Source organism: Leptosomus discolor, chromosome 5 (assembly GCF_034619465.1).
Source record: "Leptosomus discolor isolate bLepDis1 chromosome 5, bLepDis1.hap2, whole genome shotgun sequence".
NCBI lineage: Eukaryota > Metazoa > Chordata > Aves > Leptosomiformes > Leptosomidae > Leptosomus > Leptosomus discolor.
Genome location: NC_141395.1, coordinates 26,488,193 through 26,514,839, shown reverse-complemented (window position 1 = coordinate 26,514,839; position 26,647 = coordinate 26,488,193). Strand labels below are relative to the sequence as shown.

At 35.9% G+C, this 26,647-nt stretch overlaps 1 protein-coding gene across 1 annotated transcript in view; it reads left to right on the top strand.

Annotated features, from left to right (window-relative positions):
• Nucleotides 1-26,021, top strand: part of SESTD1 (SEC14 and spectrin domain containing 1) — a 47,050-nt gene extending 21,029 nt beyond the window's left edge. Inside the window, exons 5-17 of the mRNA XM_009948651.2 lie at nucleotides 1,224-1,337; nucleotides 3,548-3,645; nucleotides 4,117-4,172; nucleotides 6,651-6,862; nucleotides 10,537-10,659; nucleotides 13,767-13,961; nucleotides 14,582-14,696; nucleotides 15,850-16,009; nucleotides 18,788-18,869; nucleotides 19,156-19,278; nucleotides 20,546-20,737; nucleotides 22,637-22,758; nucleotides 25,438-26,021. Coding sequence (XP_009946953.1) covers nucleotides 1,224-1,337; nucleotides 3,548-3,645; nucleotides 4,117-4,172; nucleotides 6,651-6,862; nucleotides 10,537-10,659; nucleotides 13,767-13,961; nucleotides 14,582-14,696; nucleotides 15,850-16,009; nucleotides 18,788-18,869; nucleotides 19,156-19,278; nucleotides 20,546-20,737; nucleotides 22,637-22,758; nucleotides 25,438-25,567 — 1,722 coding nt within the window. The 3' untranslated portion in view covers nucleotides 25,568-26,021. The remainder of the gene's footprint in view (nucleotides 1-1,223; nucleotides 1,338-3,547; nucleotides 3,646-4,116; nucleotides 4,173-6,650; nucleotides 6,863-10,536; nucleotides 10,660-13,766; nucleotides 13,962-14,581; nucleotides 14,697-15,849; nucleotides 16,010-18,787; nucleotides 18,870-19,155; nucleotides 19,279-20,545; nucleotides 20,738-22,636; nucleotides 22,759-25,437) is intronic.
• The last annotated feature ends 626 nt before the right edge of the window (nucleotides 26,022-26,647 follow it).

Below are 26,647 nucleotides of genomic sequence, written 5' to 3'. Positions count from 1 at the left end.
GATCATCTGCAAGATTAAACCAGGTTACGCAGGGCTTTATCCATTTGGGCCTTGAGAAACTTCCAAGGATGGAGACTGTGCAACCCCTACTTTAAGTTCTCAAAGATGAGTGATGGTTGTTGACTTGACTGCCTTTTGATCTCAAAATCTGTCTCAGAAACATGTATTTTCATCGATGATTTATCAAATTGGTTTAGTGATTTAAACGGGTCTGAACTATACTGAATTAGTGGAGGTAACTTTAAGGAGAAAATCCTTAAGTTTAGGATGGGTTTTGTGTCTTCCAGTGTCTGCAGGAACACAAAGCTTGACTAGAAGTAGAAGGCTCTTTTCAGTTGGCTCTTTCCACATATTCTTGTCCTCTGCAAGGATATGTGCATGATCTGCTGGGTTCTGAAAATTATCTCAAATTTTTTTTTTCTTTCTGGCTATATATTGCCAATATTTCTGTTTCCATAGAGGAGTTTTCCACAGGAGTTATTCCAGGCTTAGCATATCATGCATCAAAGCAACCTGTGGTACCAATCTTTGGTTTAGGTTTGTAGGAATAAGGCTCAGCCAGGAGCCTCTAGAATGCAGAAATGAGGAGAAGAATTTGGTCTTCTGACTAGCAGTGGACCTGTGTTTTCCTTTATTTTCTGGAGAAGTTGATGAACTAGATCTGTCTCCTGGGCGAATGACTTGGGCTTTTAAGCATAGTAAGATTTGAATTTGACTACTCATGGAAAGAGTAGGCTTGATCCAACTCTTGCTGAGCATATTTGCACAGTAAATGCAGGCACTTAACTTTTATGGCACAACCTCACCTCCGGGACTGGAAGTATTGCAAGAGTGATAAAAATGAGTGCTTTGCAGTGCGATATCTTGCTACTATATTCACTAAAAATAGATTGCATGTTGTATGACTTATCAAGAAGCATCATTTACCACCAAGGAAACAGATGTCTAAGAAACATGCTACTTTTTCCTACTGTAAATAGACAAGGTGGTACAGATAACGCTTTTTGCAGGTTTGTGCATGAGTATACACTGCATATCAAAACTACCTGTCTGGTTTAGGCCCATGTTAATTGCAACCAGCCATACTTCATTTAAACATTTCTCTGAATCACAGGAAGATCTGCCTAATACCTCTGGATAGACCTAACACAACTTCTCGGGCACTTAAGGAAAAATACAAGCATTGCTTACAAATGTACCTGAAATGTCTTTTATTGTTGTAGGTTATTTTAGTATCTGCTAACAAGCTGACTCGATATATAGAACCATGCCAACTAACAGAAGATTTTGGAGGAACTCTCACCTATGATCACATGGATTGGTTGAATAAGAGGCTGGTTAGTTTTCTGTTGTGTTGTTGTGTTGTTTTGTTTTCCAAATATCTCATTCTTTAGCCATGACACTTTATTTGTGTAGGTTTGCTAAGTTTGTAGAAGTTGTCGTATGTGTAGTAGTGCAGTTCAAATGCATAAATGGTCTTACGATGATAACTAACGCTGGATTTGCTCGAGGGATGATAAAGCTAATGTAATCAATTTGTTGAAGCAACAAATTCCTTAATGAAGCTCTCTTGTAGACCCTCACTCTAGAACAGCCTGAGTGTGTGGTATAGTTGCTACAAAGCAGAGTTGTTTGGCTGCTGGCAGGAGAAATCTGAAACAAAGGGGAAATAACTTGAACTCTGCAGATGTTCCAAGCTTATCTCTTGGGCCTTGGTTCCCGTGAACTGAGAGCCAGGTTTTAAGCTGTCCTACACTAAAACCTCTGTCAGTGCAGTTTGCCCAGTAGACACAGAGATGCAGTAAATGTCTAGGAGCAAATATGCCCCTAAATTGTTAATAGACACAAATTGTTTAAGCAACTGTTGGTGTGCGTAGCATTCCAGGATGTTTTTAATCTGCTCTTCATTGATACTTGTTTTTCAGTTCCTTAATGAATTTTCAAAACAATATTTAGTCTTCAGTGAAGCAGTGTGTTCCTTTCCTGTGCAATCTATTCTTAAAATGTGCATCTCAATCTAGGATCTCCAGGTGGGATCCTGGACAAGGAATACTCCACTGTGTGTCCCAACTGCAACTGCCCAAAGCCTTCAAACATACCCTAAAGCCAATCTCACAGCAGTACTTCCCCCTCAAGAAATTTGAGGGTTTACACCATGTGTAGAGTGTTTCTTGTTTGCTGAATCTTGGTGAACTATTCAGACCCAGGGGCAGAGAGAGCATCATCTGCTGTGCAGCTTTTTTCTGCTGGTCTTTGCATGGCCTTTGTGTGTGTGGATTAGGGTGAGGCAGCTTATTTCTTCTCTGCCTGAAACTGAGAGTGCCTGGATGCAGGGGAGAGAAGGGAAATCTAATGTTTTTGTTGTCCTTCATTTTTGTCTACTATATACAAATCTGGGTTCTACTCACTTATTCCTGCAGTCATAAAATTCATAAGGACAATACTTCCACTCTACCTAAACGTTCAGACTACAACTGAAAATTTTTCTCTTATCTCTCATCTCTTGCCTTGTTTCACTTGTTTTGTACATTAATGAAGATCCTCCTCCGTTGTAATTCCTGAATTCTGAAACTAGACAAGAGAGCAGAAAGGTTGTTTAAGGTACTAGCTGAAAAATAGTTTACAACTGGTTATATATTTTAATCCTATGGATTTTTTCCTTTTTTAACAGAATTTAGCTTTTATTTTATAAAATACACTATTGTAAATTGGCTTTTAAGAGCTGTCCATCTCATGTCCTTTTTGGTTTTCCCTGAAATTTAAGTGGTCCTAGATAGGTTAAAGAAGGTTGATCTGCAGGCTGTTGATTAATATTTTATTAACACCAAAAAGACCTGAAAGTTGTTGAGCATGTCACTTATGGCACCCGATCATGCTCAGTTCTGTTAAAACAAACTAAAAAGAACCCAAACCAACCAGCCCTCGTAAGTCAGGTACAGATGAAGCATCTGAATGGTACCCAGTGTCTATGACTATACAGGCCTTGTTATCTGAGATCTGAAGCCCCTATATTCAAAGAAACCAATGAGAGTATTTCTTTCTATTTAACACATCTTTCTTTTATCTTAGTTATTCCTTACAGTATAGCCCATATTAGTAGTGATTAAAAGCTGGAATATTCACAAAGTTGATTATTTTAATCCATTCAAGTGAGCGGTCAGATGCTTGTGTAACATGCCTTGATTCTCCAGCATTAACCTTAGTAGTTACTTAAGGGCTTAAATGAAGATGTAAGTTCTTATGGACATTTATTCTACAGGTTTTGCAGAAATCTCAAAATTTTTCACTATTTCAGAGTTCAGTCCATCTTTGTTATATTCAGTGTAACATTTACTATCTCCCTAAGGAATCTTAGTGCTCTTGAGTGTTCCCTGAGCAAAACTTTGTATTTTCTACTCTTTCTACCCTACCATCTGAATGTTGAGAAATAGTTACACTATTGATTGAAGTATACTAACAGAACTAGTGGATAAATTTGCACTGATGCCTTCAATACTGCCACTTACATAATTTTCATTTCTTAAATTAAAACCTACCTCTTATTTAGGTGTTTGAAAAGTTCACGAAAGAATCAACATCGTTACTGGATGAGCTTGCTCTAATTAACAGTGGAGGTGATAAAGGAACTCAACAAGAAAAAGAGAGGTGTGTGTGTGATTTGCTTTTTGAATTTAATGCCTTTGGGTTATAAAATTTCATTGGAAATCCAAACAACATTGAAAATTTGGTATGCTTTAATTTGAAATGTGTAAGGAAATTCTGACAGTTTGTAACCTAGACTATAAAATTCATGAGTATGTATGTGTAGGTGGATGCTCATTTGGCTATCGACTACTGGCAGCTGCACTGCTGTTTTGATACAATGAGTTGAAAAAGTGAGGACTTCACTGAGTGAAGAAAGGAACATACACTCTCTTAACAGCATCAGTTAGCTCTGGCCTTAGTTGAAGTTTTTAGTGCTACTGTAATACAAATTATTAATAATGTGTATGTTACTTTGTAATTATAGCTACAAATGATTTTATAACTTATTAAAAATAATTACAAATTACAAATAATTACAAGTAATTATTATTGTTTATTATTAATAATAATGTGTTTGTTATTTTATTCAAGATCAATAGATTTGAACTTCCTTCCATCAGTTGATCCTGAGACAGTATTGCAGACAGGTATAGTAAGTTGAAAAATGATAATGTTGGTCAATAAAGTAACATCATTCATTTTTAAGCCCCAAGTGAAAGCACAAAGGGCAGAATAATTATCTTATCCATCATCACAGTGTAACAAGCTTATCGATTAATATCATCTTTGGGTTTAAAAGTGTTAACAAATAAAGGGAAGAACTCCAAATGTGTCTTTTTAAATATAAATTTTAATAATCCTGATAACACCTTTACAGTCTTACCATAATTAATAGGATTATTTTTGAGAATGTTGTTTCCAGATGATGTCAATATGTTGGCCTTATAGCATGAATTAATCTCATCAGTAGCCACCAAATGGTTACAAAACAGATAGCATTTTCTTATGCGATTCTGATAATTTGCATCAGTCTAGTTCTGAGCTGAACATCTGTGAAAGTGAAGCATACAGTCTTCTGACGCTTCACTGCTTAGACTCTCCCTTCAGCATTAAACAATTTGGGGTTCTTAATGTTTTTTGTTGTGCGTTTTTTTTTTAGGGTACATTTCATATTGACAATAAAGTATAATAGACTGTTGATTTGGACTAGAAATTTGCTTAAAGGTTTGTGCTTTTGTAGAATAGGAAGTAATGCGTAATATTAAGGTGGTGATCAGAGTCTTGACTGCTCAAAATCTTTATCTTTTAGCCATCTACAAACTAATGTGAGGATTACATGTAATGTTTGCCAGGGAACTGCTGTCCCTCTCTGTAAAATTTTAGCTTATTTAGATATAGGTTAATATTGTTTGAGTTAAAAGGTGAAACAATAGTTCCATGCTGTGGTCTTCAAAGTTTTTAAAATATGAACTGTCTGTTGACACTGTCACTAGAATTTAGTCTAATTGTGTATCCTCCTGTAATGGTAAGATTTTTGGACAAAACAACACTTCAATTTTGTGTAAGCAGATGGCTCCTAGAAACATTAGTTTATATGCAATCTCTTTTTTTTTCTTAAGTCTAGCATAATGAATTTTTTTTGAGCTATTAAGTTTAATAACTTTCATTAAGTCATGGGAGTCCCTAAGAGGCAACCTCTGTTAGATTCAGTGTATTGAGAACAAAAAAAATAAGCTCTCCCCAATTAAACTTTCCCATCTCTTAAGGATAAATTATGAACAAACTGAGGTTTTAGATAAAAGGCTTCTGTCTTCCATAGTTACAGGAATTGTTGCTTTCACAAGCTCCAAATCCACATATGTAGTTCTTAGAATTTGATATGAATCTAGTTTTAAAAAATGTTTTTGCCTTGAAAATGTTAATCCTTTACTGCTGAAACAATACAATAAAAATTCCAAATTATCCCAGTAGAACTGTGACTTGTAAAAGGCTTTAAGTCTGTTTGTTCTGTAGCTGTCTGTGGCTATCCATGTAGTATTATAAAAGATGAACTCCAAGATGTTTATTTCCGTAGTATGGCAAAATGTCTTTGAATTCTTAAGACATGTTCATTTCACAATCATATCCGCTGAGTAATTTAGTTTCTTGCTGTAATCTCCGATGTTCTTGGCATTTTGGTTGTCTAGATAGTAACAGTTGAATTTAGAGTCTATATTTCTGCATCTTCCTAGAGGTATTACAGTGACTATTCTAGTGGCGTTTTTTTTTTCTTTTGGTGAGCTGGCATGTTACCATTTTAAGATCTGAAGAACTGATGATGTGGAATTGGCAGATTTTCGCTTTTACACCAACATTTCTTTAGTGATCAAACACTGTTTTATTTGCTAACTTGTTCATTGAGCTTTTGGGGAACAAATTGATGATCTGAGTTTACTGGTAGTATGGTGTTTATATCCTGAAAACTTTACCACAACTTAATGATAACATTCTTCAAACAGTTTAAACAGGGAATTAAATAGTCAAAGCATACTATTTTTGCATATACAAAAGTATTATGCTCTAGAGAGTCTGTACGCTGATACTGTGCTTAAGAGCACAAAGAGAAAGGTGAGAAAAAAATATTGATCAAAATAGTTAGTGTTCAGCTCCACACTTTCTATGAAAGCTTTGTACTTGCTGTAAAAATTTTGAAAGATAACAGAAATTATATGCTCAGTTTGTTAGTGCTTCTAGATCATTCGCTTAATCTAACAATATGAATTATTTGAGAGAAATACTTTGGATGCTACACAGTATTTTGAAGTAAACCAGAATACTTAGTTGTTTTAGACTCAGGATTGTGTTTTGCAGTTGTTTTTTACATTAACTATTGTTAATATGAATGTTAGTCAAGGTATCTCTTTAATATATCTAAAATATACCACAAGATTTCTGCCCTATTTTAGGACTGATACAACCCCACAAACTGTGGTGCTCTGCATGAAGTGGTATCATTAAGTGTGCCCAGTGCATGAAAGATCATTAGCTGCAAAATGTATCACTGGATGGTCTAAAAGCAAGCACGTTTACTAATAATTTTGTGCTTGTTTTTTGAATCAACCACATCATTATCTGTATTCTTAAAGGTCATGAGTTACTGTCTGAGTTACAACAGCGTCGATTCAATGGTTCAGATGGAGGGGTTTCCTGGTCTCCAATGGATGATGAACTACTGGCTCAGCCACAGGTCATGAAGCTCCTAGACTCACTCAGAGAGCAATATACCCGCTATCAGGAAGTTTGCAGACAACGTAGCAAGCGCACACAACTAGAGGAGATTCAGCAGAAGGTAATGCAGGTAAGCTTGGAGTAGCTCTTGAATACTGTGAAGCGGAGGTTTGAGATCAGGTCCTGGACTGCGTTTCCTGCAAAATTAAGAATCAGAGGTGAGAGCTTTGTGACTCCTTTCACTCCTCAAACTGCAGCATGCTAATTTCACTTGATGCTTTACATTGTGGCTACTACAGTGACTTTCCAAAGGCCATTCTGATACATGGAGGGGATTAGAAATGTACTCTCTTGCCATCGCACTGAAGAACCTTCACGTTGTCAGTTTGTTTCTTACCGTGTTGGTGCACCGCTACATTGTTGTGGGGGCAAATGCCTGACCTGTTAGCAAAGAGGAACATTCACAAATGAGATATGTTTGACTAATTTTGCTTGGGAGTTGGAAACCTTCCCCTGCCCATTTTTTAAGTTCCTGTTACTGAAGATAAGCCATTATTAGTTTGTCTAATGCTTGGTGTTTTAACTAAGTTAAAGTAATTAAACTCTCTGTGTTTTGAGGATACCCTGACAAGATTGAATACAAACCTTCCTAATCAATCATGTGTTAAAGGTCATGATTAATTGGTTTGATCCTTTGGAAACAGGCATGTAATTAGCAATTTCAGCATTTTCTCAGCAGAGTCTCAGAGAACACCAAGGAAACGGAATTAATTTATTCCTCTTGTGTTTATTACTTGAAACTAGATTTATATGTTTTTAAGCTCTGTATAGTTTGAATATGCGGAAAATGGAATGGATATTGCTTTTAACTGTCAACATTGGCATTTCTAATGCATGGGAGTGCAACTCAATTACTTGCACTTCACAGTATTCCAGGTATGGGTAAAGATAAAAACTAATCAATCGTATTATTTCTAGCAGTGAAAACAGAAATCTACTGAGGATATAATTTCACTTATATAGTAATTCAGGTTGTTATAAAAAAATTACAAAAGCAAATATTATCTTTTGATATGTTGAGCTGGAAATAATAAAAACATGTAAGAGATGAAAACAGTACTATAAAAAACATAGTAGCATGGCTCTGGGTATAATCCGGTGAGATTTTTTTTTTCCTGTGTTGAAGTTACAGTGGTTGCACAAGATGCTGATTGAAATGAAATTTATAACGTACTTTGGCAAACTGACATTCTTAATGCATTTAAATAGACTTGTTTACTGGGACAGCAGCCTTGTTTTGCAATGTTTATAGTAGAAGTAGTTATTTGTTTGCTCTGTCTACTCTGTGGATGCTACATAGTAAGTGAACTGAGTCTCTATGCAGGAAAAATGTGTTTCGCTGTTTTACCAAGATAATCAGTTTTATAAAGTGCATTTAAAAGCCCTCTAAATGGCACAAAAGTGTATGGGAAAAACTTACTGAATCTAGAAATTGATTTAGTCTCCTTTTGGTTTATGGGAGAAAATTAGGATAACAGAGAAAAATAAAAAGATAATGATGGGCTGGAGGAAACCAGTAGAAACAAAGTGCCATGGAATCTATTTTGCCAAAACAGACAGAAGTTGCCCTATAACATACTTACCCATTCCAACTGAAAATACTGTTGTGTACGTAGAAAGTTTTTCCCTTGTGTTGCTGATTAGTTTTAGTGTTTTGATTTCCAGCTAGCTTTCATTACAATTACATTCCTATTTCATTCTTTCTATAGCTTCTTATATTGCTAACCGCTTGTGGCTTGCTTTTGTGTTCCTGTTTCACTTTCACTGTTTGCTGCTTCTGCTTACTGTGAACTGCTTAGTTCTCACTCCTGTCTTAAAACCGTCTTATCCATAACTACCTCTCCTCCTTTGTGCCTTCAATATCCTACTCTCTTTTAAACTACCACTCTTACTTCTGTTCCATAGTTTTGCTTCCCTTTCCTTGGTCTTTCATTCTGCAGTGTAAAGATGGCAATAATTCTCAGATGTTTCCTGATGAGCAGTTCTACTAGACTGCTCGTGAGCAACTCTATATGTTAAGATAAATTCTAGCTTTGTCCTTCCTTAGACAGAGGTGTTCTATTTTTCTAATCTTAATTTACAAAAATTAATGTCAGGCCTTGCACTGCTCTAGTCATTAACCATTTAAAAATATATTTTATGAAAATAACATTGCTTCTTTCTGCAGTGACTAGTGACTCTTCTGTCCTCAGTTCAAGTATCTGTCACACAAGAATGGCCATGTGCTATGCTAAGCAGTTTCAGAGACAGCACAGTAGTTGCTGGAAACTTGTAATGGGGATGCAGTCTTGGTCAGAGAGGGCACTGCTAAGCAGTAGTCTTGCACACTGTTTCAGACTTGCATGAGAACTGTCATTTCCGTATGTGAGTTTTCCAGGCCCCACTGAGGTTACAAGGAGATGTCTGAGTGCCTTCACTTCTAGGTCCATCCATGTTTAACCAGCAACAGCTGTGCAGAGGTGTTGAGCACAACAGGAAGTTTCTGTTTCTCTTTGTTTAAAAGAGAAAGAACCGTAGAACTGTAGAGTCTTAATTTGCCCTAGAAATGATAAAAGTAAGGAAGGCTCAGGATACTTTTGGAGCAAAGAATATATGCTTTGAAACAGTGCTTTGGGGGAGGTGGGCAATGTCTCAAAGTTGGGGTGAATGAGTAATATTCTGTAATGGTGATGGTAGTTTTTCATTACTGTGGCAATGTAGCCTAGCAGCACTAGGAAAATGGTCCAATTAGTCCCTTTTGCATTTGTCTTCATGGTTATGGTGTTACATTGTGTATTGTATTATATTTCCTGAAAAACTGTGTGAAGTTATGTCATCTTTGTTTAAACAAAAGTCACATTAAAGAGAGGAAACTGGCTTCCTATGCTTTTTCATTAAGATTCAGAATATGGGGGTATTCCTGCATTTCCTTCCTAAGGACTCCAGTAGTAAGTGACTTTTGTGCTAGGTTTCATCATGGCTCTCTATTTTCTGGATATTTAAAAACTTACCATAATTTTTTGCCATAGACGTTGTCTACTAATTCAAATGTGGATAAGGAAACCAAAATTTGAGCTACTCTGCCTTGCTTTGAATAATATTAACATAAAACTAAATAGTTTCAAAACAATAGTAATAAAACAAATCCAATACTGTAGTTCAAAATTGTATTGCTGTGACCCTGCAAAGATTTCTGCAAAGGCGGATCCCGGTGGCCATTAAGACTCTGCAAGGTGCTTCTGTTATTTCAATAGAGCAAGCTGAAAGACATAAATATATAAAATACTAAGTTGTTGTGTAAATTTCATTTTGGAGTGAGTACACATGCTGTACTTGTGTTAATATATTCAACAAAATAAGGAGAAAGCTCTCGTGTAAGATTGAATACATCTGTGCATTTTAATTCACTTAGGCAAAAAAAAATCCTGTTTGAACACAAGAGGTCCATTATCAAGAAAATCGTGTTTTAAGCTCTTTTATTGACAGATGTGAATTGACAAGTTTTTCTGTGACAGATCTTTTGATAGCTGCCACCTGCTTTCATGGAGCTGCTGGGCTAATCTTAAGGAAAAGTAGTTTCTACTTAAAGCTTTTGAAGATGTGAATGGATTCAACAAGACTTCCACAGATCCTAAAAATATTTGGGTTTTTTTCCAGAAACATATACTTTGAAATATTTCTGCTTATGTTCCAGAATTCTTTTCATACCAGTTTTCATGTAATCAATTTGCTACTTTACTCTTGTCATCTTTATCTTATTGACAGGTAGTCAATTGGCTTGAAGGACCTGGATCAGAGCAGCTAAGAACCCAGTGGGGGATAGGTGATTCAATTAGAGCTTCACAAGCTTTGCAACAGAAACACGAAGAGATTGAGAGTCAGCACAGTGTGAGATTTCCCATACTCTTTTCAAGTAGCAAAATAATTCTAAGTGCATACAGTTACAAGCAATGTGTTTTGGTTAAGCATATCTAGGAATTTTGCATAGTGCATGATTTTATGGGTTGCAGAGGACAGTACCTGAGCAGTTCAAGAACTTGACATGGTCATTAGATGTACATGTTGTTTATTTTGTTTTCCAGTGTAGAAAAATACTGATTTCTATCTATGTTTTTTCTTGTTTTTATTATGTTACAGTGGTTCTTAAATTTTCATGTTGCGTAGAGAAGTAAATTTCCTTTTTCCTCTCTGCCAAAATGGCTGAGAAGTCATGTACTTCTCAGGTGAATAAGTTGGTGTTTTTGTCTTTACTAAACTATATTTACCAGTAGCTGAAACTGGCGTAACACTCTAATTGATCAAGACTTAATGTAATGAAAGCTTGAAGAGACTGTTTTGTAATTGTACTGACTTGATGCCTTTACTTCTAATTTTGAAGACTTCCTAAGGTTCCATAGAACTTTGTCTTTCCATCAGATGATTAACTATAATTGAGATATGAATACTCAGTGTTCCCAAAGGGAGTGTTGCTCACAGTGCTTTTCCTCTTTTCTGACTTTCCTTGATGTAGACATTGACAATTCTGTCCACTTTTCCCAAGTTCCCTTTAGTCATGGCAAAGAAAATAGTCACTGGGTTATAATTTTTCTGACTTAATTTAGAATAAAACCCAACACAAACCTTTAGTCTGAGAAGCACTGTGCCCTAGACTACACTGATTGTAGTTGACTACATCTCTACTGAGTACAGTTTCCTTGCTCAAATGCAGAAGTGTGTGTTGTAGGTATCTGTGTTTGGTCAAGTGAATCCTGTCTCCTCTGTCTTCATGTCATTTTAAGCTCTTCAAGCAATATTCTACTCCGAAAAACTGCTTCTGAAGTGTAAAACATCTTGCAGTTAAAATCCTACTTGGAAAGAAAAAAAATCCCCTACTTCATTGACAAAAATAATCTTGATTATCTATCAGTCTTATTAGCACTTCAAACTGAAAAGAAAACAAGATTGAATCTACTTTGTTCTCCCTTGGATATCTGTAACAGAGAACTATGCTTTAGCTGGGGTTAAATACAGTCCTTGAAATCATTGAGATCCCACTGAAGCTTGCAGGCTGAGCTACAGTTTGTTCATCACTAAAGCACTGACAAGATGGAACGCTGCTCGATTCTCAGGTTCTGGCAGGAGTTTGTAGAAACAACAGTCAGAAAAATTGTTTTTAATTTTATACCAAAAATAGTAATTGGGAAACCACTGGACTACCTTAAATTTAGATGCTCATTTATAAATTAAAATGATTTTTTTGACAAGAGCACTGGAGAAATGTGCTTTGCCTTTTTCTTTGATTTTTAAACATCTCATAATAGCTGAGTGTACTCTTCCTCTTTTAATATTTTCCAATTTTTTTCTATCCTAATAATTGAATTGGCAGTTTGTATGCTTGCTTTCTTTCATCATCTCCTATTTATTGTTGATTGTTTCTTCAGTTTTGAAAATACTTACAAAAATATTTAATTTGTTTTAAAGATAGGCTTTTTTACTTCAATTTGCTTGCCCTGTGGAAAAGATCAGAAACACATTTTTTGTGTCTGGCTTGCTAGTCTCTTAATTTCGGTGGTAGCTTGACCAAAATCAGTTACTGCAACTGTTTTACTAAAATGCTAAAATAAACCCTAAAAATTATTAATCTAGGTTTTTTTGTTTAATTTCTCATATTATAGTTCACTTGTCACACTCAATAAGCTAGACTTGTATGTTCAGTGCCTAAAGGTAATAACAAGAAATATGTTGTGTAAACTGAGTTTATTGAACCTTTATATCTATAGGACATGTGTGACAATGGAAGATGTTTCCATATTATGTCATTTTAGTTGCCCCTTTTGGGAGTAGATGAGAGATTTATTCTGCTTTTAAATTGTTGTCTGATTGCTGATTTAAATTTTTCATTAATTTTTTTCCCCTCCTTGCATCTTTTCATACTCTGTTTCTTCCTTTGAGCAGATGGTAGAGGTGGCTTTGGGTAAAAAGAAAAGAATTTTCAGAATATGGATAGTTATGCCATATATTTTGCATGATTTATAAATAAATGATGTAAAAGCTGAGGGCATAATTTTAAAAAATTGCAAACATCCCAATAGGAGTGTGACAAGAATGCTAATTGAATCAGATATTTTACACCAGTAGATGGTGCTATTACACACAATTAGAAATGTATTGGGCATTTGAAGGTCACTTTACTGTAGGCCAAAATAAAAGCTGTTGAGCAAACATGTTTTGCTTTACAGGCATCTCGGTCATTCAAGATGTGAATGTGATTTTGATGAGTAGTTTTTAAATCTCCCAGAATTGTTAAATATTTTCATTTGCAAATGCACTACCATGACAACATAACTAGCTCCTATATATGTATTCAGGAATCAAAGCGTTTGAAAAACAAATCTACACATTTTGAATGGAGTAGTGTAAAGCTTTCCTTAAATAAGAAACAAGGATCACTTTGAAGGTTCTGTACATGGATACTCTGTTTTATTCAGAAGATAGAGATTACTTGCACTTTATCAACAGTAGTATTTTTTTTCTAAATGTTTTAAGATAATTATTACTGGTTTCAGTCATGTCACTGAAAGTAACACCTAGGTAGTCTTATGAACAGCTTTTTATAATAGCTTGCCATTTGGCAAAAGGTCTTTTGTTTCAATAGAGCACTACAGGCATATAAGCATTAGAAATTTGTTTAAAAATGGTGGGATTCCTCTGTTGCTTTATTAAAAAAGTTTGAGTGGGAGTTTGTGCTGGGAGCTAGTAGCCATGCTTTGTAATCTTCCCATCTTTCTGCACCAATTTTTGTACTACACTATATTAAAATGTATTAAGTAGTTTTTGAGTTGATTTGGAATTAGGAGTGTGTTTTCCTCTTGTGTGAGATTTCATCAGTACGAAGGGTAAGATGTAATAAGTTCCATTTTTAATCTGATTATTAGTCTGTAGTTAGATGTATGCCACTTTAAGAGAAAAAATTACATTTGATATTATTTTAATGCTTGATTTTCTTATGTTTGTAGGAGTGGTTTGCTGTTTATGTTGAGCTTAATCAGCAGATTGCAGCTCTTCTAAATGCAGGGGATGAGGAGGACCTTGTAGAATTGAAAGCATTGCAGCAACAGCTGAGCGATGTGTGTTACCGGCAGGCCAGTCAGCTGGAATTCAGGCAGAATCTATTACAAGCAGCACTTGAGTTCCACAGTGTTGCCCAGGATGTAAGTTTTTCTTTGTAACTTTTCATGGGTTCGCCTGTCAATATATTATTGCCTTAGTATTAGAAGTGTTGAATACATTGAACAAAATTTAGAGGGGTGAGGGAAATATAATGTCGCTTAGAAAATGCCCTAAGTCTTTGTTTACTGTAGTGGAAACACTGAGAAGATGGGTTTCCCCTTTTTTAGGTGGGAATTGCTTTGTAATACGTCTTACATTTCAATAGCATTTAAAATAAAATAATAACTAGTTAAAAAGTTGCTTTTTTCCCCTCTTGGTGTGTTTTTTTTTTTTTAAATTAGAGCCATGTGCATTAATGGAGTTGTAATTTGGTATACTTTTCATAGTTTCTTTTTTAAATTGATGTGTGTTGTTTTCCTATACTTGTCTAAAAAAAAGAATAAAATCTTGGCTTTCTCACCTCCCCCCATCTAGGGATCTGTGCTCTTGGATTTTTATAGGCAGATGGGTATCTTTCATCTTGACTTTCGTTTCCTATAGATGCGAAGAGAAACTTCTAAAATGACAGAATTCCAAGCATTTAGAAGAAGATTCCAGACCCAACCATCTGAAGCTCAAACTTCTTTTTAAATATCAACATTTATGTTGTTTTTCATTTTAGTTGTCTCAGCAATTGGATGGCTTACTAGGAATGTTATGTGTAGATGTAGCACCAGCAGATGGAGCATCAATACAACAAACTTTAAAATTACTGGAAGAGAAACTGAAAAGTGTTGGTAAGCAAAACATTTATGCATTTCAGGTACACATATTCAGATGAATGTGTTACAGGAAAAAAAACACAGTAATCCCACCACCCCCTTTAAAAAAAGAAGACAGCAGGAAATGTAATATCTGTCTCTTCTTAGATTAGTAGTACTGCACCTAACTACCTTTGACTTGCTTATGCTATCTATTGCATAGTAGTTCTATCTGGGAAAATGATCTGGAAATGGTTTCTTTTAAATGTTTTACATGCAATATATATTTTTTTAATATATTTTTTAATATACCGTTATCATGCATTTTGTCTGTAAACAAACTCTTTCCCCACACTAATCATCCTTAGTGTCTTGGGAATATAATGCTTAGATGATCATTTGTCTCCAGAACTGACCCCTTAATTATTAAGAATGTTGACCACTGAGTTTTAGAATGCTTGTACTGAGTATTCTGCAGTAACTTTGAATGTATATGTTCATAAATGGCACATTTAAGGTTGTTATGCAGTCAAGCATATAAAATAGAATATTTCAGTTGCAAGGGACCTACAATGATCATTTAGTCCAATATGTTGTAGGACAAAGCTTTGAAGCAAAATCATATATGGTAGAAGTAGTGATGATCAGAATATAACAGTTTGATGCATAAACTAGATATTCCTTTACAAAAACAGATAGTAGAGCTGCCAAACAAGAGGTAACAGCATATTCTGAGGGTTGGCATATTTCAGTATAATAAAATGTGTCAGCCATATTAGATGTGTTATAAAGTAGTAACTTCTGCCAGCCAAGAAATAACATTTAAGCTACAACTGCTCAGCAGTGATAAATATTTTAGGTATAGAGTAACTGTGTGGATGAAAGACATTAATTAGCTATTTATATGCTGAACAGTTAACACTCACTGTCGGCTTTATTTCTTTTCCTGTTATCTGCCAGGTCATAAAATAGCAAAGCTGTAGTTCTTTGTTAATAAAGACAAGTGCTCACTCAAACTTCAAAGTTGGAAAGGGCAGTGAAAGACAGATAGTAATGTCCTTTTCATTTTCCAGCCTCCCATCTCAGATTCTCTTGCATTTCATGTTTTTCTTTTGGGGAAGAAAATAACAAATTTATAGGACTGACCATTGACTCTTTAAATTTTTTTTTTTCCCCTCATTTTCTTTAGACTTAGGCTTGCAAGGCTTGCGTGAGAAAGGTCAAAGTCTTCTTGATCAGATATCAAATCAGGCATCCTGGGCCTATGGAAAAGATGTGACCATTGAAAACAAAGAAAATGTGGACCATATCCAAGGAGTGATGGAAGATATGCAGCTTAGAAAACAAAGGTAGTAACAGTTCTAGTCATTAATATTTTCATGTGCTGATAGGTCACATATATATTTTTATTTTATTTTTTAAAGAGACCATTTTGCTTTATCTTCAGTTAAGGGATGTAGTACAACTATAAGTTGTATTTAAATGGGACAGAAGCTTCCCTCTCTAATCTTTTGTAGCATACTCCTAAGTTCAAACACCTTTTGTATTTCTGTACTGAATGGAGTATTTGAGTGCTTTCCTGTACTTGTAAATGCTCAAGAATTATACATTCCTTTTATATGGAGTTATGGAATGGATGCAAGAGGCATCTTTCATGTGTTAGCAGTTTGAGATGGAAGGTGTAATAAGGCTACAGTAATGATGATGGATCTAAAATTATGTATTAATTATGTACAGACTTTTTTGTCCTCTTCTTTTTCATAGTTCTGTCCTTTGAGCATGGCATTTTCACCCCTGAAGATAGGAAGAAAGATGAGATAACGTCAGGGGGACAGGGTACAAAATGGAGGCACCGAGTTCAGTTTTCAAAATGTGTTATTTTTGTGAGTTTTGGGAAAAGACTGAGTGGGAAATGAAATTGTAGTTGGGAAAAATGCTGGGGAGGGTTGAATTTGCGAGGATGGATTTTGACATCATCCTTTTCCTCTCAGCCTTTCACTGATGACTTTTTCTTGAAGATGTGGTAGTACTGTCTTGACTATGTACTGCCTTTTTTTCCTACTTAACACTGTGAAAGAATTGGATATTGTTGCTTGTTATTACTGCTGGAACCTGAGACAATAAAGTAGTCTACATAAAGTGCCTGAACTTTGAGGGCAATCGCTGAGCAAAAAGGTGCCTCTAGGGAACAACAACGCCTAATGAGCATCAAGATGCTCATCAAGGCTGAGAGGAAAAGGATGATGTCAAAATCCATCCTCGCAAATTCAACCCTCCCCAGCATTTTTCCCAACTACAATTTCATTTCCCACTCAGTCTTTTCCCAAAACTCACAAAAATAACACATTTTGAAAATGTGCATCAAGATGCTCATTTTAGGAGTTAATTCTACCACTCAAATTGTTTTCTTGGGGAGCTTAGTGTAAGAAACCATATGTTTTGGTAATGCTTAGAGAAGGTATTGTTTTAAGTATGCCCTCTGAATCCTGTTTACTTGAGCTGCACTTGTGCTTAGAGGACCAGCTGCAAAGAGATATAGAGGACCGTGTGTCACTGTGCAGTAAAATGGCAGTTGGAATTCAGTACTGAGAAATGAAATGCACATGGGAGAAGGAAAAACTTTATATACATAATAATGGACTCTACCAGCTGTTAACTCAAAGATAAATGTTGGAAAGCTTTTGCAAAAATTGCTTTAATGTTCAGTCATACTGTAAGAAGCAAGCAGAACACTAAGGATTATTAGGAAAGGAATGGAAAACTAAAAGGAAAATGTCATTGTGTCACTGTATAGATTTGTACTCCATTTCTGTTTCGAGTGTTACACAATTCTGGTCCCTGTTCTCAGAAGGCCTATAAAATAGTGGGAAATCAATTAGAGGATCAAAAAGTCAATAAAAAGTTCAGACAGAGGTATGAAGCAGCTTCCAAATGATGAATGATTAAATGAAGTTCTTCAGCCTGGATGAGAGATGAAAAAGCACAGTAAGGACTACTATGTCTCAGTAGCATTTAATAGTAATCTTTGCAACACTTCTTTTTTACATTTTTTTTACATTTTTTCCAATTTCTATTGAATGTTTCTCATTATTTATATACACATGTAGTATAATATTTATTTCTAGGGGAATTTTGCGGCTTTAGTTATGCTTTTGGAACCCATAAACTGTTTTCATGCATTATTAGAGCAACAAATTTCCTTTCTGTAATCACAGAAGTGATTCTGTAATCACAGTAGTGCATCACAGCACTACATGACATGTAACAAAATGCAGCATGCTAACAAACTGTTCTTTGGATGTGCTTATGTTTGCAACCAGTTTGAAAAAGAAGATCCAAGTATACAGTTCATTTATAGTGCTAACTGTTGTTGGCATCAGTAATTCCATTTGCACTGGACAGGAGTCTGAATCTTGCTGTCTACTTAGTAGGCTCTGAAACTGAAGTGGAAAGGTCATTCTGCTAAATTTATTGGCTTAGCTCTCACTGTGGGAAGAAAATAACTTTCAACTTTTTTTTTTTTTAAATCTAACAGAGAAAGAACTGCAAAATGTGCTTAATTCAGAACAAGAGATTTAGAATTAGTTTTTATATTAATTAGATTTTGAAATGCTTCCTGACAAGTTATAGCAAAGGACATCATCATATAAGAGTTCAATTATTACAATTTTTAGTTAGCTAAAATGAAAAATGGAAACAAGTATTAACATCTCTTAAAGTCCTTATTTTATTCATCAAGAAAACTTTGCTGCTGGCTTACAGTACAATTCAGAATTATGCCAGGTTTAAGCCAGCTTTCACCTAGGCTTCAGCAGGATAAAGTTGATCTTAGCAATGCTGCTACAAAACCTTGTAGCTACTGCTGGTACTACTATCTATAGCTTAGCCATATCAGGAGACTTGAGGATCCTGATTTCGGTGGGTTATAGTACTCAGTTCTATTTATCACTTGTTTATTGTTATGCAAAGCTTTATGTATTTTGGTTAAGCACCACAAAAATGCTTTAATCACCTTTTCGTGAACACTTGCATGTTAACGTTGCTCACAGAAAACATCATTGTCAAACTCAGAGTGAATTGTGTCTGCTATACATGCGTTGGTGAGCCTTTCTGTGTTGCTGTTTAAGGTGTGAGGATATGGTGGATGTGCGGCGACTGAAGATGCTTCAGATGGTACAGTTATTTAAATGCGAAGAGGATGCTGCTCAGGTATGGAAACGCCTACAGAATTTCATCATTCTGGTCTTTGTAGGCCACTCTAAATTTATGAGGGTCAATAGTTGTACAGTGTTATTTTTGTCACTTTCAAATGTAGTTTTATTTAGTGAATCTGTCCAGTGAAAATAAAGGAGATAGCAATGGCTGAAAATAGTGTATTTGGTGATTGCATGCATCTTCTACCGGTTTGTGATCTCTCTTAACTTTTTGCTTAACCCTGCTGGATCAATTTCTTTTTAATTTACTAGTTTTTATTCTTTTAACGTCTGCTTTTAAGGCGGTAGAATGGTTGAGTGAACTATTGGATGCTCTGCTGAAGACTCATATCCGATTGGGAGATGATGTTCAAGAAACAAAAGTTTTACTGGAGAAACATCGAAAATTTGTTGATGTTGCACAGGTGAAATGAATTATTTTTTAGCAATATGCTATTTTAGCAATATGTTTTACACGGTTTCAGATCTTCTAAATAGAATTGGTACATGTATAGACAATCATGGAACAGCTGTTACTAGTCTTAATGGTTTGCCTCAGTGTTTGAATGATGAAATTGTGATTGCTGTAATTGGTGATGAGCCTAATGAGATTTTGAAGTTCCATCAACAATAGCGATGCTGCAGTTTACTACCTTAGTTTATCTGCTTCACATAGGCAATGCAAACCACAAAACTTAAAGTTCACATTGACTTTCTGGAAAGGCATATATTTCAGTCTTTATAGTGACTCCAAGGACTGCAATAAAATACTGAAATATGGATAAGCCACTTGGTTTCACTCTGTTTTGTGCTGTGCTTCATGAAACAAAGCTTGTCTTTCTATTGGTTTTCCAGTTAGAGTTGACAGTTGCTGTATAATGGTCCTGCCCATACAAGGAGTTTTGGCACTAGCAGAGTTAGTGGTTGAACAGAACTGACAGCTTTAATTCTTGACTGTAGCAGCCAACTAATGAATACTGCTGTACAAGAGTCTACTGAAATTCACTGAAGCCATAGGGTGTGTGTGCACACCTGTTTGCAAATCTTGAATAAGCAAACAGATGCTGGGTACATGTGAAAGAATTTCACCTAAGAATAGACAGTGTAAAAGCAGGGCCTTTTCAAGTGATTTTTCAGATGTATGCTGCTTTTAGGAATGTCTAATTCAGACTTGCCAATTAATAGATGTGATATTTTCAAATTGCACCTGTTACACTGGAACTGATTTCTCTTTTGATGAATTAGAACTGACGATGACAGGAGGGTAGCTTGCTGTTACAATGATGTGCTGCAATGCACTGGGGTGCTGGGTGACCGTGAACATGGCGACAGGGAAGTCGGAGACACTCATCTTGGCAGTAGATATAAAGTATCCCATATAAGATCCAAGCAGCTATTTGAAATTTTCAGGAAGCTCTGTTCTTCTGCCAGTGTGAACATCAGACAACAGGGGATTTTTTTTTTTTAAATTTATATTTAAACAGCAAAACCACTGTTTGGTCATTACAGTTTTATTCATGCTTCAGCAGCATTTTTTAGTAGACCAGATTAGTTCACTGTACTTTGTGGATGTAAACTTTCATAAGGGGCTTTCATAAACTTGTCTGCTGTTGTTTTAAGATGTTAGTTAGCTCCTAAGTTAAATGCAGAGTTTCTATGTCTTCCTTCTTTCCCACCCCTTCCAAATTTTAGAGTACTTATGATTATGGGAGACAGTTACTGCAAGCAACTGTTGTCCTGTGCCAGTCCCTGCGATGCACTTCAAGGTCCTCAGGGGACACACTTCCAAGATTGAACAGAGTGTGGAAACAGTTTACAATAACTTCTGAAGAAAGAGTACACCGGCTGGAAACAGCTGTTGCATTTCATTCAAGTGCTGATAAGGTGAGTGTTGTGTTTTTAAGAAGAAAAATTTCTTATCAGAATTTAGCTAAACAAAATGTAAGAAAAAAGAAGTTGTCAGTGTGTGTTTTTCCCCCTTTCAAAATACTAAAAAAAAAAAAAGGGCAGAAAGAAGAATGTAAGCATATTTTTCTAATTACTTAATGCAATTATTGCTTGCATACCTATATTGGTATAGGGCCTGCTTAACAAAAAGGGAAAACAGCAGCCCTGAAGTTCAGGTACATTGAGTTGGGGCTGGAAAGAATTTTTTAAGTCTTTAGAGGGGAACTCTGATGTTGATCGTAAAGTATTTCTTTGTGTGTTTTAGACCGTAATTCTTAAAGACAAGGAACACGTCTTGATTTGTGATTTTGTGCAAGGTATAATACAAAGCTATGGAGTCATTTAAGACATTTTGGAGAGTTAAGAGGTGTATTGCTTTTTAAGCTGTGTGCATTTTGAATGCAATATCCTTCTCACAAACTGTGTGAATGGATGCAGCTCTCACCAGTTTGGTTTCCATGCATGCTGTGTTGCTGCATCTTGAATTTTACACTTGGAGGGTTTTGAACAGTCTTTGTTGAGAATGCACCTCTACCTTGGTTTGGTTTTCAAACTCCTATAACCAAGTGTCTTGCCACTGTGCCCAGCTGGATGATGCTAGAAGCCACAGAGGTTGAGCAATCAACCGTGTTACAAGGAATATTTGCTATTGAGTAACAGCTTGCTGAAAGGGAGGAATGTTGAGAGTTTTCAAATGCCTGAATTCGAGACAGTGTCCCTTAATGAGAGGCAGGGCCTTGTCGTCCAGGAACCATTCTTTCTGTGAAATGATACATTCTAGAAAAGCAATTTAGAGTATGTATCTCGTATTGATAGTAAAATTGCATATAACTGCAAAAAAAAAGCCAACCTTGCACATGGTAAAAGAAAATAAATCCATTCTCTCATTGAAGGATAGCATGGATGCGAAGTTGACTTGTATGCTCCTTGCTTTTATTAATTTCTTGTTGTATTAATGGAAGATACTTTGCATTTGTAGGCACTGGGAGTTGATAGAGGTTCACAAAAGTGGAAATACATCATCGGTGCTGCCACAGATGGCTGAAAAAAGTTTTACCTGGTACCAAATTAGAATTCAGTGGTTCATAAACTCCTAAAAGAGTTGATTATCTCAGTCCATATTATGAGCATTCTTTCATTATTGCAGTAGTTAATTTCTATGTTTTCAGGCAATCATAAGTTTAAAAGAAGTAAACGGATGGCTAAAAAAATAATGATCTTGTTCAAAAGCATAATTCTTCTAGCACTATTGTGACATTGAGTCTGTGAAGAAAATATGATGTTAGTATTCATGCTGCTATGGAAAAAAGTAAGAAGTGGCAGAGGGAGAAGTGGAAGAAAACACAGAACTAAGTCTAGTAGATCACAGTCCTGTCTGGAAACACTTGTGTTCAGAGTTTTTTTTTAATCCCACCTATTCTGTGCCAGATGTGGATTTAGTTTTGAAACTGCTTGTAAGGGGGCCCTTTGTTATCCATGGTTTTTTTCCATTTTATATGACTGTCTTGTACGTTTAATGATACGGGTTACTATTTTTATGCATTTTATATTTGTTGCAGGAATATTGTCTCACAAGACTTTTTTCTTTTTTTTGTTCCCTCTTAGAAGCAGTATAAAATGTTCTAGTACAGAACAGTGGTAGCCCTGAACTACCTTCTCAATGTAGCTTAATATTTTCCTTTCTTGAATTATATAAACTTTTCAGTTGATCTCATATAAATGTGGCCATGAAGATGCTGAAAGAGCATTCACTCTGCCAGTTATGGAACTTAAAAAACTACGTGCTCTCCCTTCTGTACTTTAATTCTGCATTTCCTTACATTTTTTTTTAAACAGATTTTGCAAGAATGTCCAGAGCAGCCTGAAGCTTTTAATGAAATGGAACCATTTGATGAGATTGAAGCAGTTGGGAAATCGCTGTTGGACAGACTAACAGTGCCTGTAGTTTATCCTGATGGGTATGCAAAATGTTTTTCTAGTGCCTTCTGAATATGGTTTTGGTAAAGTTTCGCAGTAGCCTCATATGCAGAAGAATCATGAATACTTCCTGAAAACAAAAAGGCAACACACTAATAATACTCATTAAAAATTCTATCCCATCTTGTCAGAGAAAGTAGGCAGGTCCAATTTCAAACTTTCCAAGGACAATGTGCTCACCTTTTCAAAGCAGTAACTTTATCACACTTGGTAATTACTAGATTTATGCAGTCTTTACACCAGCAAAGTATGTAGAAGTGATAGAAGAATGGCCAGTCCCAATCTCTCCCTGCAAAAAGATGTCCGATTAGAATCGTGGTATTTTGATTACTTTATTGCAATTTCTGTGTATCTGAAGTCTTAAGCCAGTACACTGAAGATAAATTTAATTTGATTTATTCAGCAAATAAAACAGTACTTCCCTTGTGAGCTATTCTTACTAATTTAAAATTGGTGGCTGTCTTGAGCTACAAAAACAAATTGAATTTAGAAACTCAGCCATAAAAAACTCAGTTCTCTGTGTTCAGTAAAATACACTTGTCCATTGTGATACTGAGCTTGTAGTTAATTTCTTCTACCTGAGTATAACCAAGTCTTGGAACTAGTCTCTGGGTGTGTAGGATCCTGGGCCATAATGAATGAGACTTAAAATCAGTATTTTGAATTAGGGGCTGAAACCTTATGAGATGGCAACTGCATTATGGGTTACCTGAAGTCAATCTCAAAAATACAGTTACAGGAAGCTGGTCACGAAAATTAATTTCCTGTTATCTTATTTCTAAAATAACATATTCCCTATGCGGTATAGTTCACTTCAGCAGGGAGTGCTACCCATGAAGATGTAACCGTGACTAAACTAGTAGTGATTTTTACTGCCCTTTCAGTAGTGTATTTGAAAATAGTAGAGGATTTTAGGGGGGGGGGAGGGGAGGGGGCGGGCAAAAAACCACCAAGCAGCATGTTATGTTTGTTGAAGTAGTTTGGTTATAACTTTTTTGTAGCAGATTTTAGTGACCTGGTAAAAGTAGCAACTGTTATTTATTCTTAAAACAGATGTAATTTGCAGATAGACTATTAAAGTAAAAACAAACGTTAGAACCTGGGAAAGCTCCCATGAAAGATGCTTGCTACATCTTGAGGTTTGAGTCCTAACACAATGCTCCTATAGCTATAGGCACATATATGTACACACCTGTATTTTAGGCTGACTGACTGAATCCTGAACATTATTTCTGACCTCTCTGACACTTCAGCAGAGTTTGGTGTGTTCCTCTCAGAAGTGGGATCTTAGCTGTCCGAAATCCCAGGATCCCCTGCATGTTGTCCCTAGGCATTCTATTTTTGAAGCACTTAATGATTTGTAAAGGGTTCATTCATTAGTAGAAATATAGGAACACACATGTTGTCATAAAATCATAGAAGCATAATATCGTTTAGGTTGGAACAGACCTTCAAAATCAAGTCCAACTGTTAACCTAGCACTGCCAAGTCTAGCACTAAACCATGTCCCTAAGCACTACATCTACAGGTCTTTTAAATACCTCCAGGGATGGTGACTCAACCAGTTCCAGTGTTTGACAACCCTTTCAGTGAAAAAACTTCCTAATGTCCAATCTAAACCTCCCCTGGTGCAACTTGAGGCTGTTTCCTCTTGCCCTATTGCTTGTTACTTGGGAGAAGAGACCAAAACCCACCTCACTACAACCTCCTTTCAGGTAGCTGTAGAAAGCAATAAAGTCTCCCCTCAGCCTCCTTTTCTCCAGGCTGAACAACCCAAGTTCCCTCAGCCACTCCTCAGAAGACTTGTTCTCTAGACCCTTGACTGACTTCGTTGCCCTTCTCTGGACACGGAAATGCTTGGAGGCATCTTCATCAGCCTCTTCACCACTTTGGACTTTTGTCAGTATCTTCTTGGATGTCCAGGACACTGTTCCCCTTCCTGCTCATGACTTCTAATCTGCATCAGGGAAAACATCTGCCCATACTGTGATCCTGTGCACAGTTGTGCAATCTGTTGTCTTTGGAGTTCCCTCGTCATAGTTCCTCTGTGTCTTGTAATTAGATTTGATACCTGTTCTGTTCAAGTCCTCCTTTTGCTGATGGCTTGGTTAGAGGTTTCCCTAACATTTCAGCTGTTCTTCTGTTCTGTTGTATTTGAATGGGAGAAATCAACTTAGACAGCCATGTGTTCTTTTCAGTTTGAGAGATGACATAATTTGACAGCATGTGGCTGACTTCACATACACAGAGTCCTTCAATAGTGCAGCAATTGTATAGCCTCAGAATTCACGTATAGACAGATTTCCTTGATTGTCGTAGTACTCAAAACTGCCAGACTGACTTGGCGGAGGGGTAGCCAGAGAAGGAAAGTAAAAAATAGTGTTGGGAGGTATCCAGTTGTACTTACAGAACAGCGCTCTGCTGTTGAGGGAATCTTTTGGGTATGAAACGGTCATTTAGTATTTGTAATAATTTCATCAAAATCTGGTGTCAAGTCTCATTACTGAGTCTGTAAAGCCTTTTAAAGGTGGCTTTTAAATTTCAAGATGAAAAAGTGCCTATTTCTTACGTGCTTTGTGTTTTCTAGTACCATTCACATGTATATTCAGGTACTGTCTTACTTTTCGCTGATAACTCTTTGTGGGGTTGGTTTTTTTTAGGTCTGAGCAGTACTTTGGGAGCCCAAGTGATATGGCTTCTGCGGCAGAACACATTAGAGAGAAGATGAAGCTAGTTAGCCTGAAAAAGCAGCAGCTGAGACAACCAGAAGCCACCACCCCAGAGAGCTAATACTGACTGTTGTCTATGAATTCATAATAGGACTTCAGTTTGTAATCCAGCATGTTGTTTGCATATTACAGAATTTGGCATAATATATTAAAATGCATTTCACAGCTGTTATAAGTCTCATCTCTTTTTCAAAATAAATGTTCTCAGCATCTTAACACTGTACATCTATCAAGCCATAATTATTTAACATTCTATGAAACCATAGATTCCAAGTATCTTATGAAAAGAATCTGTAAACTTTGCACTGAAATTTGCTGTAAAGCTTTACCTGACCTGTCAGCTGCTTCTTAGTTAAACAGCTGATGCAAGCTTTGAATGGTGCTAATGAAAGTGTTAGGCATTCCATATTATGAATTTGTAGTTCTTTGCTTCCCCCTATGCCCAGGTGATGTAGTAATTTTAGACTGTAGGTAAAGTTCCTGCAGTGTAGACAGTGGTGACCCTATAATTTTAATTTGAAATGCTTTTTAATAAAAGAAAGATCATTTTTATTGTGCCAGTATGCAACCTGCCCATCAAATCTTTGATATATCAAATTCATTAAGCAGATGTTTTCCTGTTTGTATTGATAATGTATTAAAAGCTGTTTGTGCTTAATAAAAATCATCTTTTTAAAATCTGATATAAATTTGTTCTGGTTTCTATTCCCAAATGTTATTAGTGTTAGAGTTGTGGTAAATGGTAGTAAAAATCACTCTCCCAATATGTTTAAAAAGTCCATATAATTTTTCTTATTGCTCTTTAACACACTGTAGCTGTAAGAGGACATGCTCTTGAACTATTACTAATAGGAGCGAGAGCCTGTGTTATTTTTTTCCTCCTTTCTGATAGCAGATATTTACACAAAGGTAAGTCAGTATTGTATATATTTTTTTCCCATGTAAGACCGGTACATGTCTCTTGGCTTTATTTTTCAAGTCTTGTTTCCCTTTGAATGGAGAATCTTCAATAATGTGAATATCCCTGGTAGTACCTTTGAGGTTAAAGATTTTCATGTAACGAAAAATGATTAACATGAAGTTCATAACTTAAAACCATGAGATTAGTAATAAAATTAGTTTTATTGAGATGGGAATTGGA